Source organism: Onychostoma macrolepis, chromosome 02 (assembly GCF_012432095.1).
Source record: "Onychostoma macrolepis isolate SWU-2019 chromosome 02, ASM1243209v1, whole genome shotgun sequence".
NCBI classification, from domain to species: domain Eukaryota; kingdom Metazoa; phylum Chordata; class Actinopteri; order Cypriniformes; family Cyprinidae; genus Onychostoma; species Onychostoma macrolepis.
Genome location: NC_081156.1, coordinates 23873976 through 23897029, shown reverse-complemented (window position 1 = coordinate 23897029; position 23054 = coordinate 23873976). Strand labels below are relative to the sequence as shown.

General features: G+C 37.0%; 5 protein-coding genes across 7 annotated transcripts; 2 read left to right on the top strand and 3 right to left on the bottom strand.

Annotated features, from left to right (window-relative positions):
* Positions 1-1610: 1610 nt before the first annotated feature.
* On the bottom strand, positions 1611-4422 carry LOC131524452 (peroxisomal biogenesis factor 19-like). Its single transcript, XM_058751592.1, has 4 exons — positions 3773-4422; positions 3441-3599; positions 3163-3207; positions 1611-3072 (listed from the first exon to the last, which is right to left on the bottom strand). The coding sequence occupies exons 1-4, from the start codon at positions 3947-3949 to the stop codon at positions 2986-2988; spliced, it is 468 nt and encodes a 155-aa protein (XP_058607575.1). The 5' UTR covers positions 3950-4422; the 3' UTR covers positions 1611-2985.
* Positions 4423-4754: 332 nt separating this feature from the next.
* On the bottom strand, positions 4755-9195 carry pex19 (peroxisomal biogenesis factor 19). Its single transcript, XM_058763661.1, has 8 exons — positions 9049-9195; positions 8532-8623; positions 8207-8369; positions 8017-8102; positions 6768-6938; positions 6436-6594; positions 6153-6197; positions 4755-6062 (listed from the first exon to the last, which is right to left on the bottom strand). The coding sequence occupies exons 1-8, from the start codon at positions 9110-9112 to the stop codon at positions 5976-5978; spliced, it is 867 nt and encodes a 288-aa protein (XP_058619644.1). The 5' UTR covers positions 9113-9195; the 3' UTR covers positions 4755-5975.
* A 270-nt stretch (positions 9196-9465) lies between these two features.
* tspan37 (tetraspanin 37) lies at positions 9466-12116 on the top strand. Its single transcript, XM_058763673.1, has 7 exons — positions 9466-9769; positions 10258-10446; positions 10531-10605; positions 10697-10795; positions 10870-11022; positions 11623-11706; positions 11794-12116. Exons 1-7 carry the CDS (start codon positions 9713-9715, stop codon positions 11869-11871), a joined length of 735 nt encoding a protein of 244 aa, XP_058619656.1. The 5' UTR covers positions 9466-9712; the 3' UTR covers positions 11872-12116.
* A 68-nt stretch (positions 12117-12184) lies between these two features.
* elavl1a (ELAV like RNA binding protein 1a) lies at positions 12185-18664 on the top strand. 3 transcript variants are annotated; one of them, XM_058763629.1, is made up of 7 exons: positions 12219-12317; positions 13585-13644; positions 15092-15269; positions 15697-15800; positions 16272-16425; positions 16510-16735; positions 16887-18664. In XM_058763629.1, exons 2-7 carry the CDS (start codon positions 13609-13611, stop codon positions 17209-17211), a joined length of 1023 nt encoding a protein of 340 aa, XP_058619612.1. In that variant the 5' UTR covers positions 12219-12317; positions 13585-13608; the 3' UTR covers positions 17212-18664. The 3 variants fall into 3 exon arrangements, with proteins under 3 accessions (XP_058619622.1, XP_058619612.1, XP_058619631.1); XM_058763639.1 differs by lacking the exon at positions 13585-13644 and having other exon boundaries at positions 12185-12317; XM_058763648.1 differs by lacking the exons at positions 12219-12317; positions 13585-13644; positions 15697-15800 and having other exon boundaries at positions 15131-15269.
* A 2805-nt stretch (positions 18665-21469) lies between these two features.
* Positions 21470-22609, bottom strand: LOC131532201 (excitatory amino acid transporter 5-like). The gene is made up of 3 exons (XM_058763696.1): positions 22479-22609; positions 22276-22393; positions 21470-22109 (listed from the first exon to the last, which is right to left on the bottom strand). The coding sequence occupies exons 1-3, from the start codon at positions 22550-22552 to the stop codon at positions 21957-21959; spliced, it is 345 nt and encodes a 114-aa protein (XP_058619679.1). The 5' UTR covers positions 22553-22609; the 3' UTR covers positions 21470-21956.
* Positions 22610-23054: the final 445 nt, after the last annotated feature.

Below are 23054 nucleotides of genomic sequence, written 5' to 3'. Positions count from 1 at the left end.
GCAATGCGGCGTGGCATGGAGTCGATCAGTCTGTGGCACTGCTCAGGTGTTATGAGAGCCCAGGTTGCTCTGATAGTGACCTTCAGCTCTTCTGCATTGTTGGGTCTGGTGTCTCTCATCTTCCTCTTGACAATACCCCATAGATTCTCTATGGGGTTCAGGTCAGGCGAGTTTGCTGGCCAATCAAGCACAGTAACACTATGGTCATTGAACCAGCTTTTGGTACCTTTGGCAGTGTGGGCAGGTGCCAAGTCCTGCTGGAAAATGAAATCAGCATCTCCATAAAGCTTGTCAGCAGAAGGAAGCATGAAGTGCTCTAAAATTTCCTGGTAGATGGCTGCATTGACTGTGGACTTCAGAAAACACAGTGGACCAACACCAGCAGATGACATGGCAGCCCAAATCATCACTGACTGTGGAAACTTCACACTGGACTTCAAGCAACATGGATTCTGTGCCTCTCCACTCTTCCTTCAGACTCTGGGACCTTGATTTCCAAATTAAATGTAAAATTTACTTACATCTGAAAAGAGGACTTTGGACCACTGAGCAACAGTCCAGTTATTTTTCTCCACAGCCCAGTTAAGATGCTTCTGACGTTGTCTCTGGTTCAGAAGTGGCTTGGTAGCCCTTTTCCTGAAGATGTCTGAGCGTGGTGACTCTTGATGCACCGACTCCAGCTTCAGTTCACTCCTTGTGAAGCTCTCACAAGTGTTTGAATCGACTTTGCTTGACTGTATTCTCAAGCTTGTGGTCATCCCTGTTGCTTGTGCACCTTTTCCTACCCAAATTCTTCCTTCCAGTCAACTTTGCATTTAATATGCTTTGATACAGCACTCTGTAAACAGCCACACCTTTCAGTAATGACCTTCTGTGACTTACCCTCTTTGTGGAGGGTGTCAATGTTCGTCTTCTGGATCATTGCCAAGTCAGCAGTCTTCCCATTATTGTGGTTTCAAAGAACAAGAGATACCCAGAATTTATACTGTAGGGATGGTCATTTATTCAAACTCAAATGTAAATATTCTAATATTTTGAGATACTGATTTTTGACTTTCATGAGCTGTAAGCTCGAATCATCAAAATTAAAAGAAATAAACATTTGAAATATATCAGTCTGTGTGTAATGAATGAATATAATATACAAGTTTCACTTTTTGAATGGAATTAGTGAAATAAATCAACTTTTTGATGATATTCTAATTATATGACCTGCACCTGTACACTTTTCATCGGGAACTCTCGTTCACATATCACAATACAACATTTGAATGTTTACCTAATCATTAAATTAAGACATTGATTAATTGAATTAAAACAAACAAAAATAAATTAAAACACATAAAAATGGTATAAATGTCTAATTATTTCATGATATATTGCTTGGGGCATAAAAATGTTGCATAATTAAATATTCAAAACAGAACTGAGAAATTATTACCTACAAAAATCATATATAACAGGGCCACAAACACATCACAAGAAGTATAAGTCTTTTTACTTAAGTAATTTAAAAAGAAAATGTTAAAGCCATAAAAATATTGTAAAATGGTTAAAAACCATATTTAAAATGTATTATTATTAATAAAAAAATAGCAGACAATTGTGTGTAGAGTGGTGTTAATTTAATTTGATATGTAACAGGAATAAAATTGGTCAGGTAAAGAATACAAAACATTGTATGTTTATAACATTTATTTCGATTTTTGAGAATTTCAGTTCTTGCAGTGTGGTATGACAAGACCAATGAACTGTACATTTAAGGGAACATTTTACAGGACAAAGAATATTGATGATCTGATTTAAGTGCTTGGGTGTTTGAGCAACCCCTGAGTGTTGTAACCGTTACATATTTTTGTCCAGCTCATCCGCACGGCCATCCTATCCTTCTCAAAATCTTTGTATTGGCCACATAACAACACACCAAGATATAGCCAATGCTACGTGTCAAGAAAGCAAACTGATAACCAACTCCACATTTGATCCTGTGAAAGGATCCCATTTCAATGCACTCAAACCTGTTTGCATAAAAGAACCACGTAAACATCCCCTCAAAAGCAATGACTGCAAACTTTAACCTACTTTTGAGGTATCCTGGGATTTAACATGTTCTTTAAATTTTAAATTACCAAACAATATTCAAGGCAAATTAGGACTATTGTGAAAATAACACATCACAAAGAGGCACCACCATAGGAATGATGGGAATTATATAAATTTACATGGCAACACTTCAACCTGCTCTATATGCCGATAGACATAGTAACCATTAGAAGACAAAGGGAGAGAGAATTATTCTACTCAATTACAAATGCAGTCTATGGGTCATAGAATGATATTATGGATATATTATCAGCCTGCATCTTAAGTGTCTGCAGTTAGTTTTTGAAAATCCTGAATCTGAGAGATGCGTTTTGGTCACACATTAGTTGTCAAATCACAGAAATAGCATACATGATATAGTGCGAGAATAAATGGACATTACACTGTATATTAAAATAATTTCATCAATCTGATGGAAGCTATTTGTTGACCCTGACCATTCTTCTGAGATTTAAAAATAAAATGAAACCAATCAATCTGTAAATCCCTTTCCTGTCCTTTTGTCTCTGCTTACTCAAAACACAATCCACTGCAATACCTGTCATATGTTCTTTGAAGTAAAAGTGTAAAACCTTTACAAAATTCAGAAAACTTTGATTTTTACCAAGCTGTCAGCACACTGAGATATCAAGCTTCACTCAAAACGCTAAGAGCTGCTCTACAGTGAGGACAGTGAACGGATAAGGGATGAAGATGAAAATAACCTCTGTGGACAAGAACTACGAAGTAAAATTAATGTAGTGAACGTTCACAGTTTCAGTGCAGACACAAAAGCAAACTCCATTAAAAGGGGAGCATGATCAACTGTGTCAAACTCAGGTTCAGATATTTAGCTCCAAATTGTATCGTTTTCAAACGTATATTAATTTGACCTCATTGAGATCACATGATTGAGCACTGCTCTGGTCCCGGGACCCCTTGCGCTCCAGGAAGGTGCAGAGATTCTGGGTCAAAATTCAAGCCAGGAGGCTAAATAAAAAAACAAGAGATTGATTGATGATATAAATATAACATAACTTTTATTTAAAAAGAAAGAAAGAAAGAAAGGTAAATACTCACTGCCTCTCCAGCAAGCTCTTTTGGAGGTTGACCCAAGTCTTGCAGCTGAGGGGTAAGACATTATTTCAATGAACAAAAATATTTATAGTGCTGTTACTGAAAGGTTATATTAAGTAATATTATTATGTGTTTTAAGTAAAAGGATGTGATATTTTAATTAATGCATTTTTAAAAATAAAAATCGGCACATTATCAGTAAGGAGAATGAAAAAAAAAAGCCCTAAATTATTAATTTTTTTAAAATAAGTACACTAATATTAAATATACATGCATTCTACCTTCTGCATGAGTTCCAGAATGTTTTCAAACACGCTGTCTTTGTCTCCATCTTTCTCAAATTGGCTGCATATTTCTCCCATTATTTTGTACTGTTGCTCATACCGCATGAACTGGTCTGTGGGAAGGGATTGCTTGTTGCTCTCCAACCATTCAGGGTACTAAATGCAAATTGCATTACATTAGTACATTTTTCTCCAATATTAAATGGAATGTGTTGCAAGATTTTCTGAAAGCAAATGTTTAATTAATAGCAGGCATTTACCACCTTCACTGGGACCAAAACAGTAGGACAGTCATTAAGACAGTTATGCAGATGCAGTAAACAACTCACCTTCTCTGTTATCTCTTTAAGAGAAGGGTATAGAACTTCTTTAGATAAAAGGTTCTGCATGATGGACTGCATAATTGGGAGAATATTGCCATCATCTCCTCCCTCTCCATTTTCATTCATTCCCAGGTTCTCCAAGGTCTTTACCAGATCATCTCCAGCCATTCCTGCATTCTGCATTTAGAGTTAAATTACGAATCTTCTGTCACACATTAACTTTTGAATGTTTGGGGTCAATAGAATTTTTTATTATTCTATTCAACAAGGATGCATTAAATTAAAGGGGTCATCGGATGCCCATTTTCCACAAGTTGATATGATTCTTTAGGGTCTTAATGAAAAGTCTATAACATACTTTGGTTAAAATTTCTCAATGGTAGTGTAAAAAACACCCTTTTTCCCCTGTCAAAATCAGCTCTGTTTTCAGCAAGCTGTTTTTTAGTCCATGAGTCACAAGTTTAAATGCTAATGAGCTCTGCTGACCCCGCCCCTCTCTTCCGTGGAGTGGTGAGCAGACTGTAAACTTCAGCCGTGAAACTGGCTAACTAGCACATTATTAGATGATTTGCAAAGATTCATAAAAACCCTTATACTCACTTCTTCTGTAGATGAAGCTGGATCACAAATCATTTGTGCAAACATAGACGCATTTAGTCAGATCGGGGATCGGCGCATTCCCTTCAAAGCGAAAGTAACCTTAATCCTCTGTGTCTTCAGCGACTCAGATGTCGGAGTAAACGACGACTGCTATGTTCATTATTACATCCAACAACAAAACACCTCAATCTCTTAATCGGAGACATCTTGTCTTCCCCTGCACCGGAGTCAACACAATGGCGGATAGATGACAGCTCACTCAGGGCAGGTCTAAGTTAAGACAGCTTGTCAATCAACTATCGTGGGAGCGGTCTGTGCAGAACTACGTCATTTTGAGAATTTCAGTTCTTGCAGTGTGGTATGACAAGACCAATGAACTGTACATTTAAGGAACATTTACAGGACAAAGAATATTGATGATCTGATTTAAGTGCTTGGGTGTTTGAGCAACCCCTGAGTGTTGTAACCGTTACATATTTTTGTCCAGCTCATCCGCACGGCCATCCTATCCTTCTCAAAATCTTTGTATTGGCCACATAACAACACACCAAGATATAGCCAATGCTACGTGTCAAGAAAGCAAACTGATAACCAACTCCACATTTGATCCTGTGAAAGGATCCCATTTCAATGCACTCAAACCTGTTTGCATAAAAGAACCACGTAAACATCCCCTCAAAAGCAATGACTGCAAACTTTAACCTACTTTTGAGGTATCCTGGGATTTAACATGTTCTTTAAATTTTAAATTACCAAACAATATTCAAGGCAAATTAGGACTATTGTGAAAATAACACATCACAAAGAGGCACCACCATAGGAATGATGGGAATTATATAAATTTACATGGCAACACTTCAACCTGCTCTATATGCCGATAGACATAGTAACCATTAGAAGACAAAGGGAGAGAGAATTATTCTACTCAATTACAAATGCAGTCTATGGGTCATAGAATGATATTATGGATATATTATCAGCCTGCATCTTAAGTGTCTGCAGTTAGTTTTTGAAAATCCTGAATCTGAGAGATGCGTTTTGGTCACACATTAGTTGTCAAATCACAGAAATAGCATACATGATATAGTGCGAGAATAAATGGACATTACACTGTATATTAAAATAATTTCATCAATCTGATGGAAGCTATTTGTTGACCCTGACCATTCTTCTGAGATTTAAAAATAAAATGAAACCAATCAATCTGTAAATCCCTTTCCTGTCCTTTTGTCTCTGCTTACTCAAAACACAATCCACTGCAATACCTGTCATATGTTCTTTGAAGTAAAAGTGTAAAACCTTTACAAAATTCAGAAAACTTTGATTTTTACCAAGCTGTCAGCACACTGAGATATCAAGCTTCACTCAAAACGCTAAGAGCTGCTCTACAGTGAGGACAGTGAACGGATAAGGGATGAAGATGAAAATAACCTCTGTGGACAAGAACTACGAAGTAAAATTAATGTAGTGAACGTTCACAGTTTCAGTGCAGACACAAAAGCAAACTCCATTAAAAGGGGAGCATGATCAACTGTGTCAAACTCAGGTTCAGATATTTAGCTCCAAATTGTATCGTTTTCAAACGTATATTAATTTGACCTCATTGAGATCACATGATTGAGCACTGCTCTGGTCCCGGGACCCCTTGCGCTCCAGGAAGGTGCAGAGATTCTGGGTCAAAATTCAAGCCAGGAGGCTAAATAAAAAAACAAGAGATTGATTGATGATATAAATATAACATAACTTTTATTTAAAAAGAAAGAAAGAAAGAAAGGTAAATACTCACTGCCTCTCCAGCAAGCTCTTTTGGAGGTTGACCCAAGTCTTGCAGCTGAGGGGTAAGACATTATTTCAATGAACAAAAATATTTATAGTGCTGTTACTGAAAGGTTATATTAAGTAATATTATTATGTGTTTTAAGTAAAAAGGATGTGATATTTTAATTAATGCATTTTTAAAAAATAAAAATCGGCACATTATCAGTAAGGAGAATGAAAAAAAAAAAAAGCCCTAAATTATTAATTTTTTTAAAATAAGTACACTAATATTAAATATACATGCATTCTACCTTCTGCATGAGTTCCAGAATGTTTTCAAACACGCTGTCTTTGTCTCCATCTTTCTCAAATTGGCTGCATATTTCTCCCATTATTTTGTACTGTTGCTCATACCGCATGAACTGGTCTGTGGGAAGGGATTGCTTGTTGCTCTCCAACCATTCAGGGTACTAAATGCAAATTGCATTACATTAGTACATTTTTCTCCAATATTAAATGGAATGTGTTGCAAGATTTTCTGAAAGCAAATGTTTAATTAATAGCAGGCATTTACCACCTTCACTGGGACCAAAACAGTAGGACAGTCATTAAGACAGTTATGCAGATGCAGTAAACAACTCACCTTCTCTGTTATCTCTTTAAGAGAAGGGTATAGAACTTCTTTAGATAAAAGGTTCTGCATGATGGACTGCATAATTGGGAGAATATTGCCATCATCTCCTCCCTCTCCATTTTCATTCATTCCCAGGTTCTCCAAGGTCTTTACCAGATCATCTCCAGCCATTCCTGCATTCTGCATTTAGAGTTAAATTACGAATCTTCTGTCACACATTAACTTTTGAATGTTTGGGGTCAATAGAATTTTTTATTATTCTATTCAACAAGGATGCATTAAATTAAAGGGGTCATCGGATGCCCATTTTCCACAAGTTGATATGATTCTTTAGGGTCTTAATGAAAAGTCTATAACATACTTTGGTTAAAATTTCTCAATGGTAGTGTAAAAAACACCCTTTTTCCCCTGTCAAAATCAGCTCTGTTTTCAGCAAGCTGTTTTTTAGTCCATGAGTCACAAGTTTAAATGCTAATGAGCTCTGCTGACCCCGCCCCTCTCTTCCGTGGAGTGGTGAGCAGACTGTAAACTTCAGCCGTGAAACTGGCTAACTAGCACATTATTAGATGATTTGCAAAGATTCATAAAAACCCTTATACTCACTTCTTCTGTAGATGAAGCTGGATCACAAATCATTTGTGCAAACATAGACGCATTTAGTCAGATCGGGGATCGGCGCATTCCCTTCAAAGCGAAAGTAACCTTAATCCTCTGTGTCTTCAGCGACTCAGATGTACGGAGTAAACGACGACTGCTATGTTCATTATTACATCCAACAACAAAACACCTCAATCTCTTAATCGGAGACATCTTGTCTTCCCCTGCACCGGAGTCAACACAATGGCGGATAGATGACAGCTCACTCAGGGCAGGTCTAAGTTAAGACAGCTTGTCAATCAACTATCGTGGGAGCGGTCTGTGCAGAACTACGTCATTTTGACAGGAATCTCAGAACAGCCTGATCTGAGAAAGGGGATTTAAAAAATAGGGATTTAAAAAAAAAAAACACTGGGTGGATTTTTATCATTATAGGATGGACACACTTCCAACACACATTTATGTTCAAACAACTTGTAAAGTGAATTTTGCATCCGATGACCCCTTTAATAAAATGTAACAGTAAAGATGGACAAGGAGGCTTTAATTAATAAAATGTAAGATCAAAATCTTACCAACCCCATTTTGAATGGTAGTTTATCTTTAAAACCACCATTTCCTTGAATTATATTCCAATAGCAGAAATTCCAAATGGGTTTACCTGCAGGTTGTCTGCATTTTTCGCCAAACCACTAAGGGTCTCCTTAAGACAGGACGTGAACTCTTGCTGTGAAGCTACATCTGTGCCTAAATTAAAAAAGTAGAGTCAAAACAATTGGAAAGCGGGCAAATAACTAAACTTGAATATCTTCATCCAACATTTATAAAGTGCTCCATTTCAGATAACTCACCTACTTTACCTGCTGCCTCAGACAGCTTATGAAAATGCTGTAGAAGCTCAGGTTCTTCTTGCGCTAACTCAGTCATAGCTTTCTCCCACTCCTCACGTGCTTGATTGGCCATCTCACCATCAAAGAGAGACTCAAAGAACTTACTGTCCTCCAACAGAGGAGGCTGAGGGTGAAAAGAACAGAAAACAAATACATCAAGCATCAGCAATGATGGAACCAACTTACAGCAGAATTGGAAGAATGCCTAGAAAATGGTGAAAAGATAATAAAGTGTTATTCTGATCATTTTATTGGCTTGATTTCATAATGAAAATGTGTTTATTACCTTCTCATCACTTGTCGTTCTTGGACCAGGGGCAGTGGGGGCCTCAGGGGCCACAGGAGGCACACTGGTCTTGTCAAAATCATCAAGAGCACCTGCAGTTGAGGAAACACTAACATTGGAGTACCAAGGGTATATCTATATATCTGTTTTGATGGTATACTATCATGTGACTGATTTAATCCAATCACACGGTATGAATAGCACAGCAGCATCGATTAAGGTACATCTAGATACAAAACCTGGTTGGGCATAACTTGTAAGTTTTTATGCGACTATAAAAAAGACAGAATGACTATCTCTAAGTCAATTAACCGATTCACATCTAATGTTTTTACGTTACTAAAACTTCAATCACTGAGACCAGCGTAAGCACCGGACTAATAGCGTAGCAGCAACTGCACCGTGACAATCGCTTCCGAAACGCTAGTACACTAAACCGTAACATTATTAAAGAGATAAAACATTTGCACAATATAACTGTGGATAATTTCATATTTAAGCCATCTTCAAACCTTACTGTCTAATAATTCGTCCAGTTCGCTGTCTGGAGCACCCTGATGTTCTTCTGATGCTGACGCCATCTTGCTTCTCAATGACAAAATGCAACTTGTCGCAAAATAATGACGTCCAATAAAAAACAGCTTTGATGTATTTGTTTCTTTTCTTTTTTCTTTCTCTCCCCCAGATTGCAACATAGATATAACATTTTATAACGATATGCTGCAAATATAACAATTGCGTTCCCTTTCAACACTAATTGTTATGTCTTTGGTTACCAGTTTTCTTTTTATGCGCTTTGAAGCTTATTAGTAATGTGCCCTAAATAAATAAATAAACAAACCTATCTACCAGTCTAAATCAATATATCTATCTATCTATCTATCTATCTATCTATCTATCTATCTATCTATCTAATCAGTGACATACATTTAAGTCGATTACATTGCTCTTCATACATCGTTTTAATAGTTTATTTGTTATGGTACAGTGCCCCCTACTTGCTTGCTCGTTAATTCGGTCACTTCCGCAGTTTTGTATGGTTTAAATCCATTAAGTCAGCTTTCATATCTGCGTTTGCCACTGTTGAAGTTGAACTGGACCGAGAGACTTTGATAGAACCGCGATTGAAATATGTGTATGTAGATTATCTTCCGCTCAGGCGAATCGATTAAGGCAGAGCCATGTTGGCTATAAGAGGTTTCCGAATTTGGCTAAAGATTGCTTCTCTGCTTTTGTTGGTGAGTCTTGTCATCATCATGCACTTCTTTCGTTTGTCGTAATACTAATGCATTTGTTACAGAGACTTGTATTATTGCATGTTTTCTTTTCTCTTAAAGGGTGCTTTGTATGTTGGTTTACACCACAAGAACTTATAAGTTATATTAGCTTTTGAGACTTCTATAAACTAAATTCTAATATCCGCATATTTTTTTGTAATGGCTGCTGTAGGCAGGTAAACAAGTGAACACACTTAAATCACTCTAGCATACATACATTCAGGAAAGAGTCAGCTATGACTGAAGTAGATTTTAAATGAAGTGTTGAACCGTGTTCACAGGACAAGTTGTTTTCCATAAATGTCCCTGAGAACTTTTAATAAAGTAAAGACAACTAGCCTTAGTTTTCAATAACAATGATATGACTGCTGACACACACGGCACATGACAAGCCATGCACTGTTTTGGTTCCTCAAGTTTTTAACTCCTTTATTCTCCACTTTTTACAGCTGGCTGGAATTACGGGTCTGGGTGGTTCATTCTTTCTGCATAAATACAAAGTTTACAGTGTGTTTTTTAGCAGCCTTTATATAACTCTCCCTGCAAAGCTTGCTGTTGCTGGAGGAGTCATCCTCATAATCAGTGGATGCATTGGCTGTTTGGTGTCCAACAAAAAACCTTCATGTGGACACGGATTGGTAAGATGAAAAAATTATTTTTAACTAAAAATAAATAATTTAATGGACTGTGGTGTTCATATTTCTATATTTCTTGTCTTTCAGTTTGTGTATTTTCTCATTATCGTGTGGTGCATTGTGGGTACTACTGTTGTATTGGCATATAATCATAAAGAGAAGGTAACTGAAATTTTATTTGGCTATATGCAGGTAAAGCGTGTTACATTGAAATGGTTTGACATTAAACATCTTTTTTCTTTTCTTTTTTTAGCTTGATGCAGACTTGGCTCCCCTTAAAGATGTGTTTCAGAACTACAGTGGTAACAGCCAAGATCCTGATACCAAAGCAGTGAATGCCCTTCAGCATGAGGTATTTGCACAGAAATCTCTAGGATTTCTATGTGTTTGGCAGAATCAGATTGTTAACTTTATTTTTTGTTACAGTTGCGGTGTTGTGGTGTTAAGAACTACACAGACTGGTTGGAAACACCCTGGTTTAATCATAGTGGGAAATATGAAGTTCCTCTGAGCTGCTGCAACAAAAGCTTTGACTCCTGCAATGGGACTTTAGACTCACCCCAGCTGCTATATAATGAGGTACAGATTACATTTGAGCTACCATATTTATTTTATATTTATTTTCTGCTTGATTTTACAGAAGTCTATACCATTCATTACAGTTAGCGTGAAATGAAAATTCACCCTGTATATTTTCTAAATTCGTTTTATGTATCTCACTGTGAACGATTCATTCATGTATAATTCTTCTTTTTAGGTGATGAGAAATGTAGTAAAAATGTAACAATCTGTTACATATGGATATATGTCACAATATGGATAAAAAGATCTTGTCACTGCTTCCATTTCATTGCGACATAAAATAAGTATTATGGGTTAAATGCAATTTCAGCTATATTAAATTAAATATCGACAGAAAAATAATTTACTCTTGTACCTCAGTGTGTGTAAAAACAAAAAAGCAAACGTCTTGACAATTGTGCAATTACTATAATATTAATACAAACACACAATGGTTACAGATGTCTGTCAGTAGATCTTAAAAATGGAAAACTGGAATATTTCTGTAAAAGATTTCAACACTGCTAAATTAAGCCTCAATTTGTTAATTCATTTAAATTATGTTTGTATCCCAGTGTTTTGAGCAAGATTCCACATTGTTTTTTTTTTCTATTCTAGGGTTGTCAAGTTAAACTTGAGGAGAAATTACTACTTTCATTGCAGGTCTTCATTATAACATCTTTAGTGGTTCTCTTTTTACTGGTGAGCTCTGTGACTTGAATTATAATTAATTTATGCCCTGATCTTTTACAAGATTTATAATGTCATCTTTGACCTTTCTGTCTTCAGGTGATGTCTTGGATTATAGTGGCACAGCTAATGAGGCATCAACCCCCACAAGAGTATCGAATCCTGGACCAAGAATAAAAAAGCACTTATGGAATTCAATTCTTGGGACTTTTCTTCTGAATGCTTGCACTTTTTTGTTTTTTAAACATATACATATAAATATTTCACTGTTAATTACTTTGATATACCATTCAGTTAACTTCTTAAATTTCTACAAACTAGTGTGTCTCTTCACAATGCCTGTTCACCTATAAATGTTTTATATACACGCACAGCAAGGGCGTTTAACTTTGCACAATAAAACTGATACTATACAAATAAAATGTCTGATTTTATTATTAGTGAGTGTTGATCTGAATCTGAATGGATTATGAAAGTGGGAGGGGTTAAGACTTCCGCTTCCTCCGCAGAGTTCCCTAGTGGCGTGTTTTTTGTGTCACGAGAGAGCAGCGCCAAAAAGCCACGTTTTGCTAAAGCTCCGCGTGCGTTCGTTCTACTGCAGAATCGGAGAGACGTTGAAGTTGGTAAGGCGCCAGATACACATTTAAACGTTTGATTTTGTTATATTGGACTTGTTTATTAGGATTTAGCAACGTTTATAAATCCACTCGGTGTTCGAGGCCTGGCTTTATTTGGGTTAGGCCCTTTAGCGCAGCCTGCTCGAGTTTGAACTCGAGAGTTGCATGGGTTTTACAGAGGGAGTTATCGCGAAAATATGGGGACGGTGTGTGGGGAACGAGGCCTCATGTTGTGTGCTATTTAATTCTGAGACCTATTTTTGAATCGATGATTCTTTACAAGCTTGCTGTGTAATGCCGCGAGGTTGTTGTTCTGTAGCTAAGATACGAAACCGTAACAATGGCGAGGTAATCCAGACAAGCATGACCGGAAGAGCGATGTCCTGCTGCGGGGTAGTTGTACATTTCACGCCCCCACGACTAGGAAGAATTACAAATGTCCTTTTATTCAGTTTTTCCAACAGCCTACGAAAGCATGAACAGTGTAGTCGGTATTTATGGCAGTCGTACATTTTGATAAGTGTAATAAGCTTAACCGCCCAAATGCTAATATTTTGCCGTGAATGAAAGAAATGTATGAAATGTGGGAAATTATACGGTACTGTCCCCTAAACAGATGTTCTTCGACCTCTGTGCTATCAATTAGTTGTAATAAATTATTGCACCAAAGATTTTTTACAGGTTTGCAGTGTGTCATAGTGTAGGATTAAAGTTAATCGGCCATTTTGTGTTAAAAATGTTTTTTTTATTTATTATTATTATTATTATTTGTGCAGGCAAAAATTGTTTAACAGAATTAGGTAGATTTTATGACAAAGATAATTAAAAGTGAAGACATTTTTCATGTTTGGGTGAAACAGTCCTTTTATGAATAGTGCAGTACAGAAAAGTTTGCTTTTATTTACACTAGTATTTTAAATGTTGTTGGTTTTTTTTTTCATTTATGAAAGCAAAACTAAAGACTTGCATTCAAAAATAAAATATGTAATGTAACAAGTACACCATGTAATATCAACATGGAGATTTTGTGAAGGCAGGACAGACTCAAAGTGAGGTGCTAAAAATACACGCTGAAACTACACCACTCTTAATGGCCAATGGTTGTTATTCTTTTTTCCACAGGTTATATCAGAAGGTGGCTCATCATATCTTTTTGCCCTTCTTTTATTTTAGTTTATTTATTTTACTCTGAACCCCCAAACCTTGCCTTCCCTACCACCCCTTCTCGTCAGCGTGTATTTTTATTACCTTATTTTGTTTTTGGTATCTTCAGAGTTGGGATCTGTGACGGCTCTTCATGGCAGTCAGAAGGGGACACGTTAGATACTTAAAAGTGAGTAGAATTTGCGTCCAACAGGGACTGAATGTGGATTTTAAACCATTTATTTACCGTTATACTGAATCTGTAAGCTGGAGTCAGTAGTGATTAGTGCTTGTAGGCTGTTTTCGTCCATGTAGTGCTGTTGCCTGTGTGATAAGCAAGCCATACTTAAGGTTTAATGCTCTCACCTGAGGTAGGCTTTTAACTAGATGCACTAGAAATCATTTAGGTGTTGCATAAAGTCAGTCAAAGGTTTTTGGCCTGGCAAATGCTGTAAGTTTAACCATGCTTGTAGAGCGACCTGAATCGTCTATGAGCGATTCAGACCACTTTATCAAAACCTCCAATGTTGGGTTGTAGGAGGGTCAGTAATAATGCTTGTTTGTTTCAGCCTTGAAGGTTGACTGGCTACCCGTGTGGAATACACAATAAGACCTCTCTTCTAACATGAATGGGACACTCTGTCCGATATCGGAATAATCACGGCTCACCATAGTGATCATTTTCTCTATCTTCCCAAAAAATGCCTTGATGAGGTGCTGTTAGACATCTGAAACCCCCTTTTTTTTTTTTAAATGTACACTACCTTATTTTATTTTTTGTGGCAAATAAATTGGTCACGTGCAGTTTCAGCTAGACTCCATTGGCGGCAGTGTTGATCATAGCATGTAAAATAACAGCAGAATGAGTCCTGTTGACAGTTGTATGGGTCTTTTTGCTAATTTGTTTTAGGTTTTTATATTCTTATCACTCAGTTAACAAACTGATTAAAGGCAGATTGTAACATTTTGTTGGTTACATATGAATAAGACACAGGTAGAATATGCTCTGAAAGGTAATGTTGTTCCTGTTTCTGGTTGAAGATATTCAAGTATGGTTGTAGTGCTACTTTTTCTGCTTGTCGAAGGCATGAGTTTTTTGTTTATTTGTGTCATGTAGAGTGGGAATGTGGAATTAATTTTATGTAAATTAATAAAATCTGTTTTCTGTGTAATCACTGATGCATTTGTAAGATGAAACTGTCTTGCAGATGCTTGTAGTAAAAAAAATATAAACCCATTAACAAATTAGCCATACAACTGGTTTGTTTGTTTGTCTGTTTATTTTTTAAATATAAAATTAATGAGACTTTCCATTATTAATGAAAGGCAATACAATGTAGCTTTTAATTAATGGAATGTTTTTTTATTTTCTTTAATTGCATGTTTGTCATTCTATTACTGTCCAGCTCGCCAGCTGTAGTAATTGATAAGCAAGATTTAAGCCTAATTTTGACTTTACACAATTGTATGCAGAAAACTGTCAGGCATCGACAGCAAGTAATGAGTAAAACTATTTACCACATTTTCCCAGGTTTAAATGAGTGCACAGTGAGTTTGCAATAAATAGTCCAATTAAATGTTGATATCTGCTTTTATTGTGTATAACCTTCACAGAAATTTGTTTTTATTATTTCCAGGAGGTCTATGACATGTCGAACGGTTACGAAGATCACATGGCCGATGAGCCTAAAGATTCCAAAACAAATCTCATCATCAACTACTTGCCTCAGAATATGAGCCAAGATGAGCTGCGGAGTCTCTTTAGCAGCATTGGGGAGGTGGAGTCTGCTAAACTTATTCGGGACAAAGTAGCAGGCAAGTATTTATTAGCACTTGGCTCACTGCTTTCAAATCACACAAAAAATAATGTTGAGAGGAAGATCTGAGAAAAATATGTTTTGTCTCGGTTGGTTTAGGGACGCAGTGTATTTATTTGCGGGGTTTGCCTGTAGCCGTGATGTTTTTAAAAGATTTGTGACTTCAGATGCACTTAATTGTTTCTTTACAATTATGTAGCCTTCATTTTAGTGTTGACAAAAAATTACTTGCTTTTAGTTTCCTTTCTCAGGCCTTTCCCACATATATGTAAGTCAATGCGGATTTATTTGTTTGGTGGCATTAATTTCTTTCCCAGAAGTTTAACATTTGATACTAGGATGTTTTTTTCCTTTGTATTTGGAACGTTTCAACTTTTTTTTTTTTGTTTTGTTTGTTTTATTGTTTTCCTTTTTTTTTTCTCTAGGCCACAGTTTAGGGTACGGATTTGTTAACTATCTTAACCCTAGTGATGCAGAAAGAGCAATCAGTACTCTCAATGGACTGAGACTACAGTCTAAAACTATCAAGGTAATGTGACAAAAGGTGCTCCTGTGCAAAGTTAAATGTGTCATTGCCTCAGACCGCCGGTTTTGAGACCAAGGCAGCGAGAACAAATTAAATTGTTGAATTGCTCAGACCTGATGGCATCTTGGTTGTGGCCATATCTGACTTTTCAATATTTAGATTCATCAATTTTATTATCTATGGGTTTTACAGGTTGCTTTAATGCTGTTTGAATTGTATAGAATATTTTCAAATTTTTCTATTTCTATAAAATAATTCTATTTAGTATTTTTAAGGAAAAAAACATGGTAAAAATAATTTTCAACAATTTGGGGGTTTTCCTTATTAAAAAAAAAAAAGGATTTTAAAAACTCAAAATTTGGAGAAAAAAAGTAGCTAAAGTTTCTAATTTTTAAAAATTTTATTTTAAATGATTCCCCTCCAGGGGAGGTATTTCTTCAAGATCTGATCTTTTAACTTTGCTCTTCCTGACAGGTGTCATATGCCAGGCCAAGCTCTGACACCATAAAGGATGCCAATCTTTACATCAGTGGGCTGCCTAAAACAATGACGCAGAAGGACATCGAAGAAATGTTTGCGCGTTACGGCAAAATAATCAACTCCCGTGTTCTCGTCGATCAAGCGTCAGGTTGGTAAATGAGCATAGCTGTCTCTTTCACACCTGGATTGTCCCGGTATGTATTTGAATGCTAACAATTTATCCTTATTGCAGGACTCTCTCGTGGTGTGGCTTTCATTCGATTTGACAAAAGAGCAGAGGCAGAGGACGCTATTAAGGACTTGAACGGGCAGAAGCCGTCAGGTGCTGCTGAGCCAATCACTGTGAAGTTTGCTGCCAGTCCCAACCAAGTGAAAAACTCACAAATTATTCCACCGATTTACCACACACAGCCTCGCCGCTTCGGGGGGCCTGTCCACCACCAAGCCCAGAGATTCAGGTTAATGAAGTCTTTCAATGTGTAATGTGTTTCTCTATTTGCTTGGTTTTTTTCTTTCCTAAACTGATCTCTCACCCAAAAATGAAGATTCTTTCAGTTAATAAAACTGTGTGTATCTGATGAACTAAAAGATGTGATTTCCTGCCCTCAGGTTCTCTCCAATGAGTGTGGACCACATGAGTGGCATGTCTGGTGTTAACGTGCCTGGAAACTCCTCGTCAGGCTGGTGTATTTTCGTCTACAACCTGGGCCAGGATGCAGATGAGGGCATTCTGTGGCAGATGTTCGGGCCCTTCGGTGCTGTCACAAATGTCAAAGTGATCCGTGACTTCAACACCAACAAGTGCAAAGGATTTGGGTTTGTTACCATGCCAAACTATGAAGAGGCAGCCATGGCTATCGCCAGCCTCAACGGCTACCGCCTCGGGGACAAGATTTTACAAGTGTCGTTCAAAACGAGCAAGTCGCACAAGTAGAAAGCAGGGTTGCCAGGAAAATGAAGAGAGAGATGTTGTCTGAAGCCAGAGAAATTGGCGCAGTTTTGAAAAAGAAAAACTATTATTTTTAGTGTAATCAAGTCTTTGCAAATGTTCATGTTTCTAAGTCTCGTTTAGACATCTGTTTGACAGTCTCTTTTTGTTTCTTTTTTAAGATTCAAGCTGTTGGATGCTTCAAATACAAGTGTTTTAGGCGTTCCCAATATTTGACCAATTTCGCATTTGATACAAATTTGTGTCTCTGATGTTAGCCTGATATTGTTGCTATGTGCCATATGTGGTCGGACTCCTCATTCACCAGAAGCTGGATTTAAAACTCAGATTTTTGTCTTTCTTTTGTCAGTATCTACATCCTACATAGCTCTTCAGTATTTATGATGCCTTAATTTGATGTCATTTTTCCTCTTTGCCCTCAATAATGTAGCACTTTTTGGTTTGGCGGGAATCTCACGATCCATCTCACAACAGTTTGTTTATTAAAATCTGAGTTTTAAATGCAGCATGCTGAGTGATCTATTGAGAAAAAGAGGTAATGGTAAAGAAAGCAGAGTGTTCCGTGAGGGGAAAATCTTTAACTGACTTGTTAATTTTTTGTAAGGGACCCTCTGAATAGACTGATAACTAAGAAGGACCAAAGACATGAATGGAAGGTTTAGTTTCCCCCAGCAGAGGTGCAGGTTGCACATCCCTAAGCATATTCCAAAATGATTTGGACATCTGAATACTAGGTACTGAGTATTTATGTAAAAATGTAATCACCTTTGAGCATCAGCATCCTATGTTTATGGTTTGCGTTTTCTTTCATTTTGTTTCTCTAGGCTAAAACATACTTCAAGTTTAGTTTGGTTATTTGAAAATAGGTATCCAGTACTAATGCATATGCTTTTTAAGACTGCCTTGTGATATTTTTGTGTTTTGTTCTTTTCTTTTTTGCTTTTGTGTTCCTTTTGAAATCTTTTGTTTTGTTTCACATGGCATTTACAATCATTAAATTTTATTTTGTTTTGCTCAACTTTTTGTTTTGTTTCTTTATTTTATCTTTTAATCAGTTCTTTAATTTATCCATTTATAGGTGCAGTGCAGTATAAGTCAACACAAGACCATATCCATATTTACAGATGCGGTCAACTGAGTTTTTAGTCCATGAGAAATACTAGATAACCACATTTCATGATTTGAGTATTTTGAGGGCTTTTAGTATTCATATTTCAGGCATCGGACCAAATCGTAAAGATACAACTTGGCTATCTGACAGCGGTTGACTTTGATTTGGCCACTGGTTTGCTGTTTATTTAGCCTTCCTTAGTGGTTCATATTCAACTTGTTCCAGAGGTTTTCAGCTGTAGATCTCACCGATGAGCAATGGTGAAGCTAGAAGCAGGACAGCAGGCTCACTCATAGTCTTATAGTTGTACAGTCATGCCCTGCAGCTTTGACTGCCCTCAGGTTCTCTCCAATGAGTGTGGACCACATGAGTGGCATGTCTGGTGTTAACGTGCCTGGAAACTCCTCGTCAGGCTGGTGTATTTTCGTCTACAACCTGGGCCAGGATGCAGATGAGGGCATTCTGTGGCAGATGTTCGGGCCCTTCGGTGCTGTCACAAATGTCAAAGTGATCCGTGACTTCAACACCAACAAGTGCAAAGGATTTGGGTTTGTTACCATGCCAAACTATGAAGAGGCAGCCATGGCTATCGCCAGCCTCAACGGCTACCGCCTCGGGGACAAGATTTTACAAGTGTCGTTCAAAACGAGCAAGTCGCACAAGTAGAAAGCAGGGTTGCCAGGAAAATGAAGGAGAGAGATGTTGTCTGAAGCCAGAGAAATTGGCGCAGTTTTGAAAAAGAAAAACTATTATTTTTAGTGTAATCAAGTCTTTGCAAATGTTCATGTTTCTAAGTCTCGTTTAGACATCTGTTTGACAGTCTCTTTTTGTTTCTTTTTTAAGATTCAAGCTGTTGGATGCTTCAAATACAAGTGTTTTAGGCGTTCCCAATATTTGACCAATTTCGCATTTGATACAAATTTGTGTCTCTGATGTTAGCCTGATATTGTTGCTATGTGCCATATGTGGTCGGACTCCTCATTCACCAGAAGCTGGATTTAAAACTCAGATTTTTGTCTTTCTTTTGTCAGTATCTACATCCTACATAGCTCTTCAGTATTTATGATGCCTTAATTTGATGTCATTTTTCCTCTTTGCCCTCAATAATGTAGCACTTTTTGGTTTGGCGGGAATCTCACGATCCATCTCACAACAGTTTGTTTATTAAAATCTGAGTTTTAAATGCAGCATGCTGAGTGATCTATTGAGAAAAAGAGGTAATGGTAAAGAAAGCAGAGTGTTCCGTGAGGGGAAAATCTTTAACTGACTTGTTAATTTTTTGTAAGGGACCCTCTGAATAGACTGATAACTAAGAAGGACCAAAGACATGAATGGAAGGTTTAGTTTCCCCCAGCAGAGGTGCAGGTTGCACATCCCTAAGCATATTCCAAAATGATTTGGACATCTGAATACTAGGTACTGAGTATTTATGTAAAAATGTAATCACCTTTGAGCATCAGCATCCTATGTTTATGGTTTGCGTTTTCTTTCATTTTGTTTCTCTAGGCTAAAACATACTTCAAGTTTAGTTTGGTTATTTGAAAATAGGTATCCAGTACTAATGCATATGCTTTTTAAGACTGCCTTGTGATATTTTTGTGTTTTGTTCTTTTCTTTTTTGCTTTTGTGTTCCTTTTGAAATCTTTTGTTTTGTTTCACATGGCATTTACAATCATTAAATTTTATTTTGTTTTGCTCAACTTTTTGTTTTGTTTCTTTATTTTATCTTTTAATCAGTTCTTTAATTTATCCATTTATAGGTGCAGTGCAGTATAAGTCAACACAAGACCATATCCATATTTACAGATGCGGTCAACTGAGTTTTTAGTCCATGAGAAATACTAGATAACCACATTTCATGATTTGAGTATTTTGAGGGCTTTTAGTATTCATATTTCAGGCATCGGACCAAATCGTAAAGATACAACTTGGCTATCTGACAGCGGTTGACTTTGATTTGGCCACTGGTTTGCTGTTTATTTAGCCTTCCTTAGTGGTTCATATTCAACTTGTTCCAGAGGTTTTCAGCTGTAGATCTCACCGATGAGCAATGGTGAAGCTAGAAGCAGGACAGCAGGCTCACTCATAGTCTTATAGTTGTACAGTCATGCCCTGCAGCTTTGACTCCCCCTGAGGTCTTCCAGATAGCAGCTAGTAAAACCCCACGTAGGTTCTCCTGTAGTTAGACAAACCCATGAATTTTCCAAGATGCCTCATGTAAGATTTTTGATCATGTTCAGCACAGACAGTTCTTATGCTCCCTCTGCTACAAGACTTAAGGTTGGTATTTTGTGTGTGTGTGTGCATATATTTATATTATTGGTGACTTACATTTAATCCTAATTGTCTGTTTTTGTACAGTGACACACTATATTCTATCTCGTCAGGTTTGTAATAAGCAGCAGTTTACTATACTTGGATCAACCAGTGTCATCTGTTACTTTATGGTTCATGTGAACCTATTAGCAGCTTTACAGTCACTGTTGGTTACACATCCTTGATATGAAACACTTAACCTTGGCATTCTCTTCTCTTTGTGCACGTTTTGGCATATGTGCAATATTTAAAAGTGATTTCGTAATTAGTAGTAATTATAGCAACCTTTTCCCTGTCCATCTTTTTTCATATCCTGATGTTTCAAAGATCGCCAGCAAGTCAATAGAGATACCAGTTGTAAAAAAATGTCAAGTAGAATTTACTGGATGGTTGCTTGTTTTAAGCCTTAATTTATGTAGAAAATACTGGAAGATTACTGAATGGTGGAATTTATTTATTTAGCTTACTGTGTACGGTTTTACGTGTTGATATTGATGAGTGTCTTAATTTTTTTTAATGAAATCATTTTTGATTCTACAGTGAACATCTGTTATGAGCTACTGTCTAACATGTAGATGTGAAATAAAATATCGGGCATCACTGCAAATCTCGAAATTTGTGTCTTGGTATTAGTGAACTGAAATCAATATAGGGGTAAAACTTTCAGAAAGCTATTTACTACACATTTTAGGTTTAAATTAAAAACCAGTAACTAGTACTTCCTGTTCTTTTACAGTATGAATAACACAGTTAACTTTTTTTCATTTTTTATTAAGAAAATAAGCAATTGGTAATTACAATGTACAGCGACTTATCCAAACATAATCAAATTGCAATCCCAGATGAATTGAACAGGAATTGTGCACTATGAACAATGAAGCGTTACACCACCTCTGTTCTTGCAGTCATTACAAGTCATATTTTGTTATCACTGTACACTGTATGTCAAGGACACTGATGATCCATATGTGGAGCCCCAGTCGACTAACTAGTTGCATAATGTTTCCCTTTTGGATGTGGTTTTATTATTGTGGTAGTATTATTATTGTGGTCTGTTATTAACTACTGCATTTTAAGGCAATGCTAGAAGAACATTAAAAAAAATGATTTTATAATTTACAAAACCCCCAAGTTAAGGTGTCAAAAGCACCCAAATGTTCACCAAAGGCGACACTTTGGGAAACGGTAACATCTGTGATGTAAAAAGACAATGGCACAAATGTGGAACAAAGGGGAGGAAAAGGGGGAAGGTTTTTGTGAAGTCAAGGCAACTTCTGCTCCTGCTTAGTATCGTCTGTCAAAGTTAGACTTGGCAGAGGTTATAACAGGCAGTCGGCCTCTCGATCACCTGATCGCCGACAACCTCTAAGATGTAGTCCCTGTTTGCCAGAAGTGGAACCTCAGATGTGGGAAAGCTCTGCACGCTTTGGTTTCCGAATGATATCACTGTATCTCTCTGCAAGACACCAAATACAGACATTATGCAGCTGTAAAAATATGATACTTTTGACCAGGGCTAATTATTGTTACTGGTAAGCAACAGACCTCTACTGTACAATACTTGCTTATTTCCTAATTAGGAATATAGATATGTGAATGAGCACATGGTGGATATATCTTACTCTCTCTGAGTTGTTAGAGGATTGGATGTCTTTCTGGAAGTCCTTTTTGCACAAATGAGCCATGATTCCTGCCGCTAATGCATCTCCAAGCACATTGATCATTGTTCGAAATCGGTCCCTGATGAAAATCGATGCATGAGATTGATTTTCATTGAGCTTTGTTGTGGTGTATATGCTGTAGTATTTAATTGTATTGTACTTACAGGATCCAGTCGATAGCTACAATAAGTGAGATGTCATCTGGAGGCAAACCCACTGAGGTAAGAACGATAACCATGGTAACAAGGCCAGCCTGAGGGATTCCAGCTGCTCCGATACTTGCCGCTGTAGCTGTGATACTGAGAATAGATGGTCAAAGTCAAGTAACATGCAGCTTTCATTGGTACATGCAGCTTTGTCACTGTACAATTTGTTTTCTGTTTTGTATATTTTAAAATGTAATTTATTCCTGTGATGGCAAAGCTGAAGTTTCAGCAGCCATTACTCCAGTCTTCAGTGTCGCATGATCCTTCAGAAATCATTCTGATACGCTGATTTGGTGCTCAATCATTATAATGCTTCTTATTGTCAATGTGGTTTTATTATTGTGGTAGTATTATTATTGTGGTCTGTTATTAACTACTGCATTTTAAGGCAATGCTAGAAGAACATTAAAAAAAATGATTTTATAATTTACAAAACCCCCAAGTTAAGGTGTCAAAAGCACCCAAATGTTCACCAAAGGCGACACTTTGGGAAACGGTAACATCTGTGATGTAAAAGACAATGGCACAAATGTG

What these genes read in the sequence shown, in the direction of transcription:
- tspan37 (XM_058763673.1), top strand. Translation starts at nt 9,713, where the DNA reads ATGTTGGCTATAAGAGGTTTCCGAATTTGGCTAAAGATTGCTTCTCTG. An exon ending in CATATAATCATAAAGAGAAG is followed by an intron (nt 10,606 to 10,696) that starts GTAACTGAAATT and finishes TTCTTTTTTTAG; the next exon opens with CTTGATGCAGACTTGGCTCC. An exon ending in TGAATGCCCTTCAGCATGAG is followed by an intron (nt 10,796 to 10,869) that starts GTATTTGCACAG and finishes TTTTTGTTACAG; the next exon opens with TTGCGGTGTTGTGGTGTTAA.
- LOC131532201 (XM_058763696.1), bottom strand. Translation starts at nt 22,552, where the DNA reads ATGGTTATCGTTCTTACCTCAGTGGGTTTGCCTCCAGATGACATCTCA. An exon ending in GTAGCTATCGACTGGATCCT is followed by an intron (nt 22,394 to 22,478) that starts GTAAGTACAATA and finishes GATTTTCATCAG; the next exon opens with GGACCGATTTCGAACAATGA. An exon ending in CCTCTAACAACTCAGAGAGA is followed by an intron (nt 22,110 to 22,275) that starts GTAAGATATATC and finishes GGTGTCTTGCAG; the next exon opens with AGAGATACAGTGATATCATT.
- elavl1a (XM_058763629.1), top strand. Translation starts at nt 13,609, where the DNA reads ATGGCAGTCAGAAGGGGACACGTTAGATACTTAAAA. An exon ending in TATTCGGGACAAAGTAGCAG is followed by an intron (nt 15,270 to 15,696) that starts GCAAGTATTTAT and finishes TTTTTTCTCTAG; the next exon opens with GCCACAGTTTAGGGTACGGA. An exon ending in CACCAAGCCCAGAGATTCAG is followed by an intron (nt 16,736 to 16,886) that starts GTTAATGAAGTC and finishes TCCTGCCCTCAG; the next exon opens with GTTCTCTCCAATGAGTGTGG.
- LOC131524452 (XM_058751592.1), bottom strand. Translation starts at nt 3,949, where the DNA reads ATGCAGAATGCAGGAATGGCTGGAGATGATCTGGTAAAGACCTTGGAG. An exon ending in TTAAAGAGATAACAGAGAAG is followed by an intron (nt 3,600 to 3,772) that starts GTGAGTTGTTTA and finishes ATTTGCATTTAG; the next exon opens with TACCCTGAATGGTTGGAGAG. An exon ending in TTCTGGAACTCATGCAGAAG is followed by an intron (nt 3,208 to 3,440) that starts GTAGAATGCATG and finishes CTTACCCCTCAG; the next exon opens with CTGCAAGACTTGGGTCAACC.
- pex19 (XM_058763661.1), bottom strand. Translation starts at nt 9,112, where the DNA reads ATGGCGTCAGCATCAGAAGAACATCAGGGTGCTCCAGACAGCGAACTG. An exon ending in ACTGGACGAATTATTAGACA is followed by an intron (nt 8,624 to 9,048) that starts GTAAGGTTTGAA and finishes CCTCAACTGCAG; the next exon opens with GTGCTCTTGATGATTTTGAC. An exon ending in TTCTGGAACTCATGCAGAAG is followed by an intron (nt 6,198 to 6,435) that starts GTAGAATGCATG and finishes CTTACCCCTCAG; the next exon opens with CTGCAAGACTTGGGTCAACC.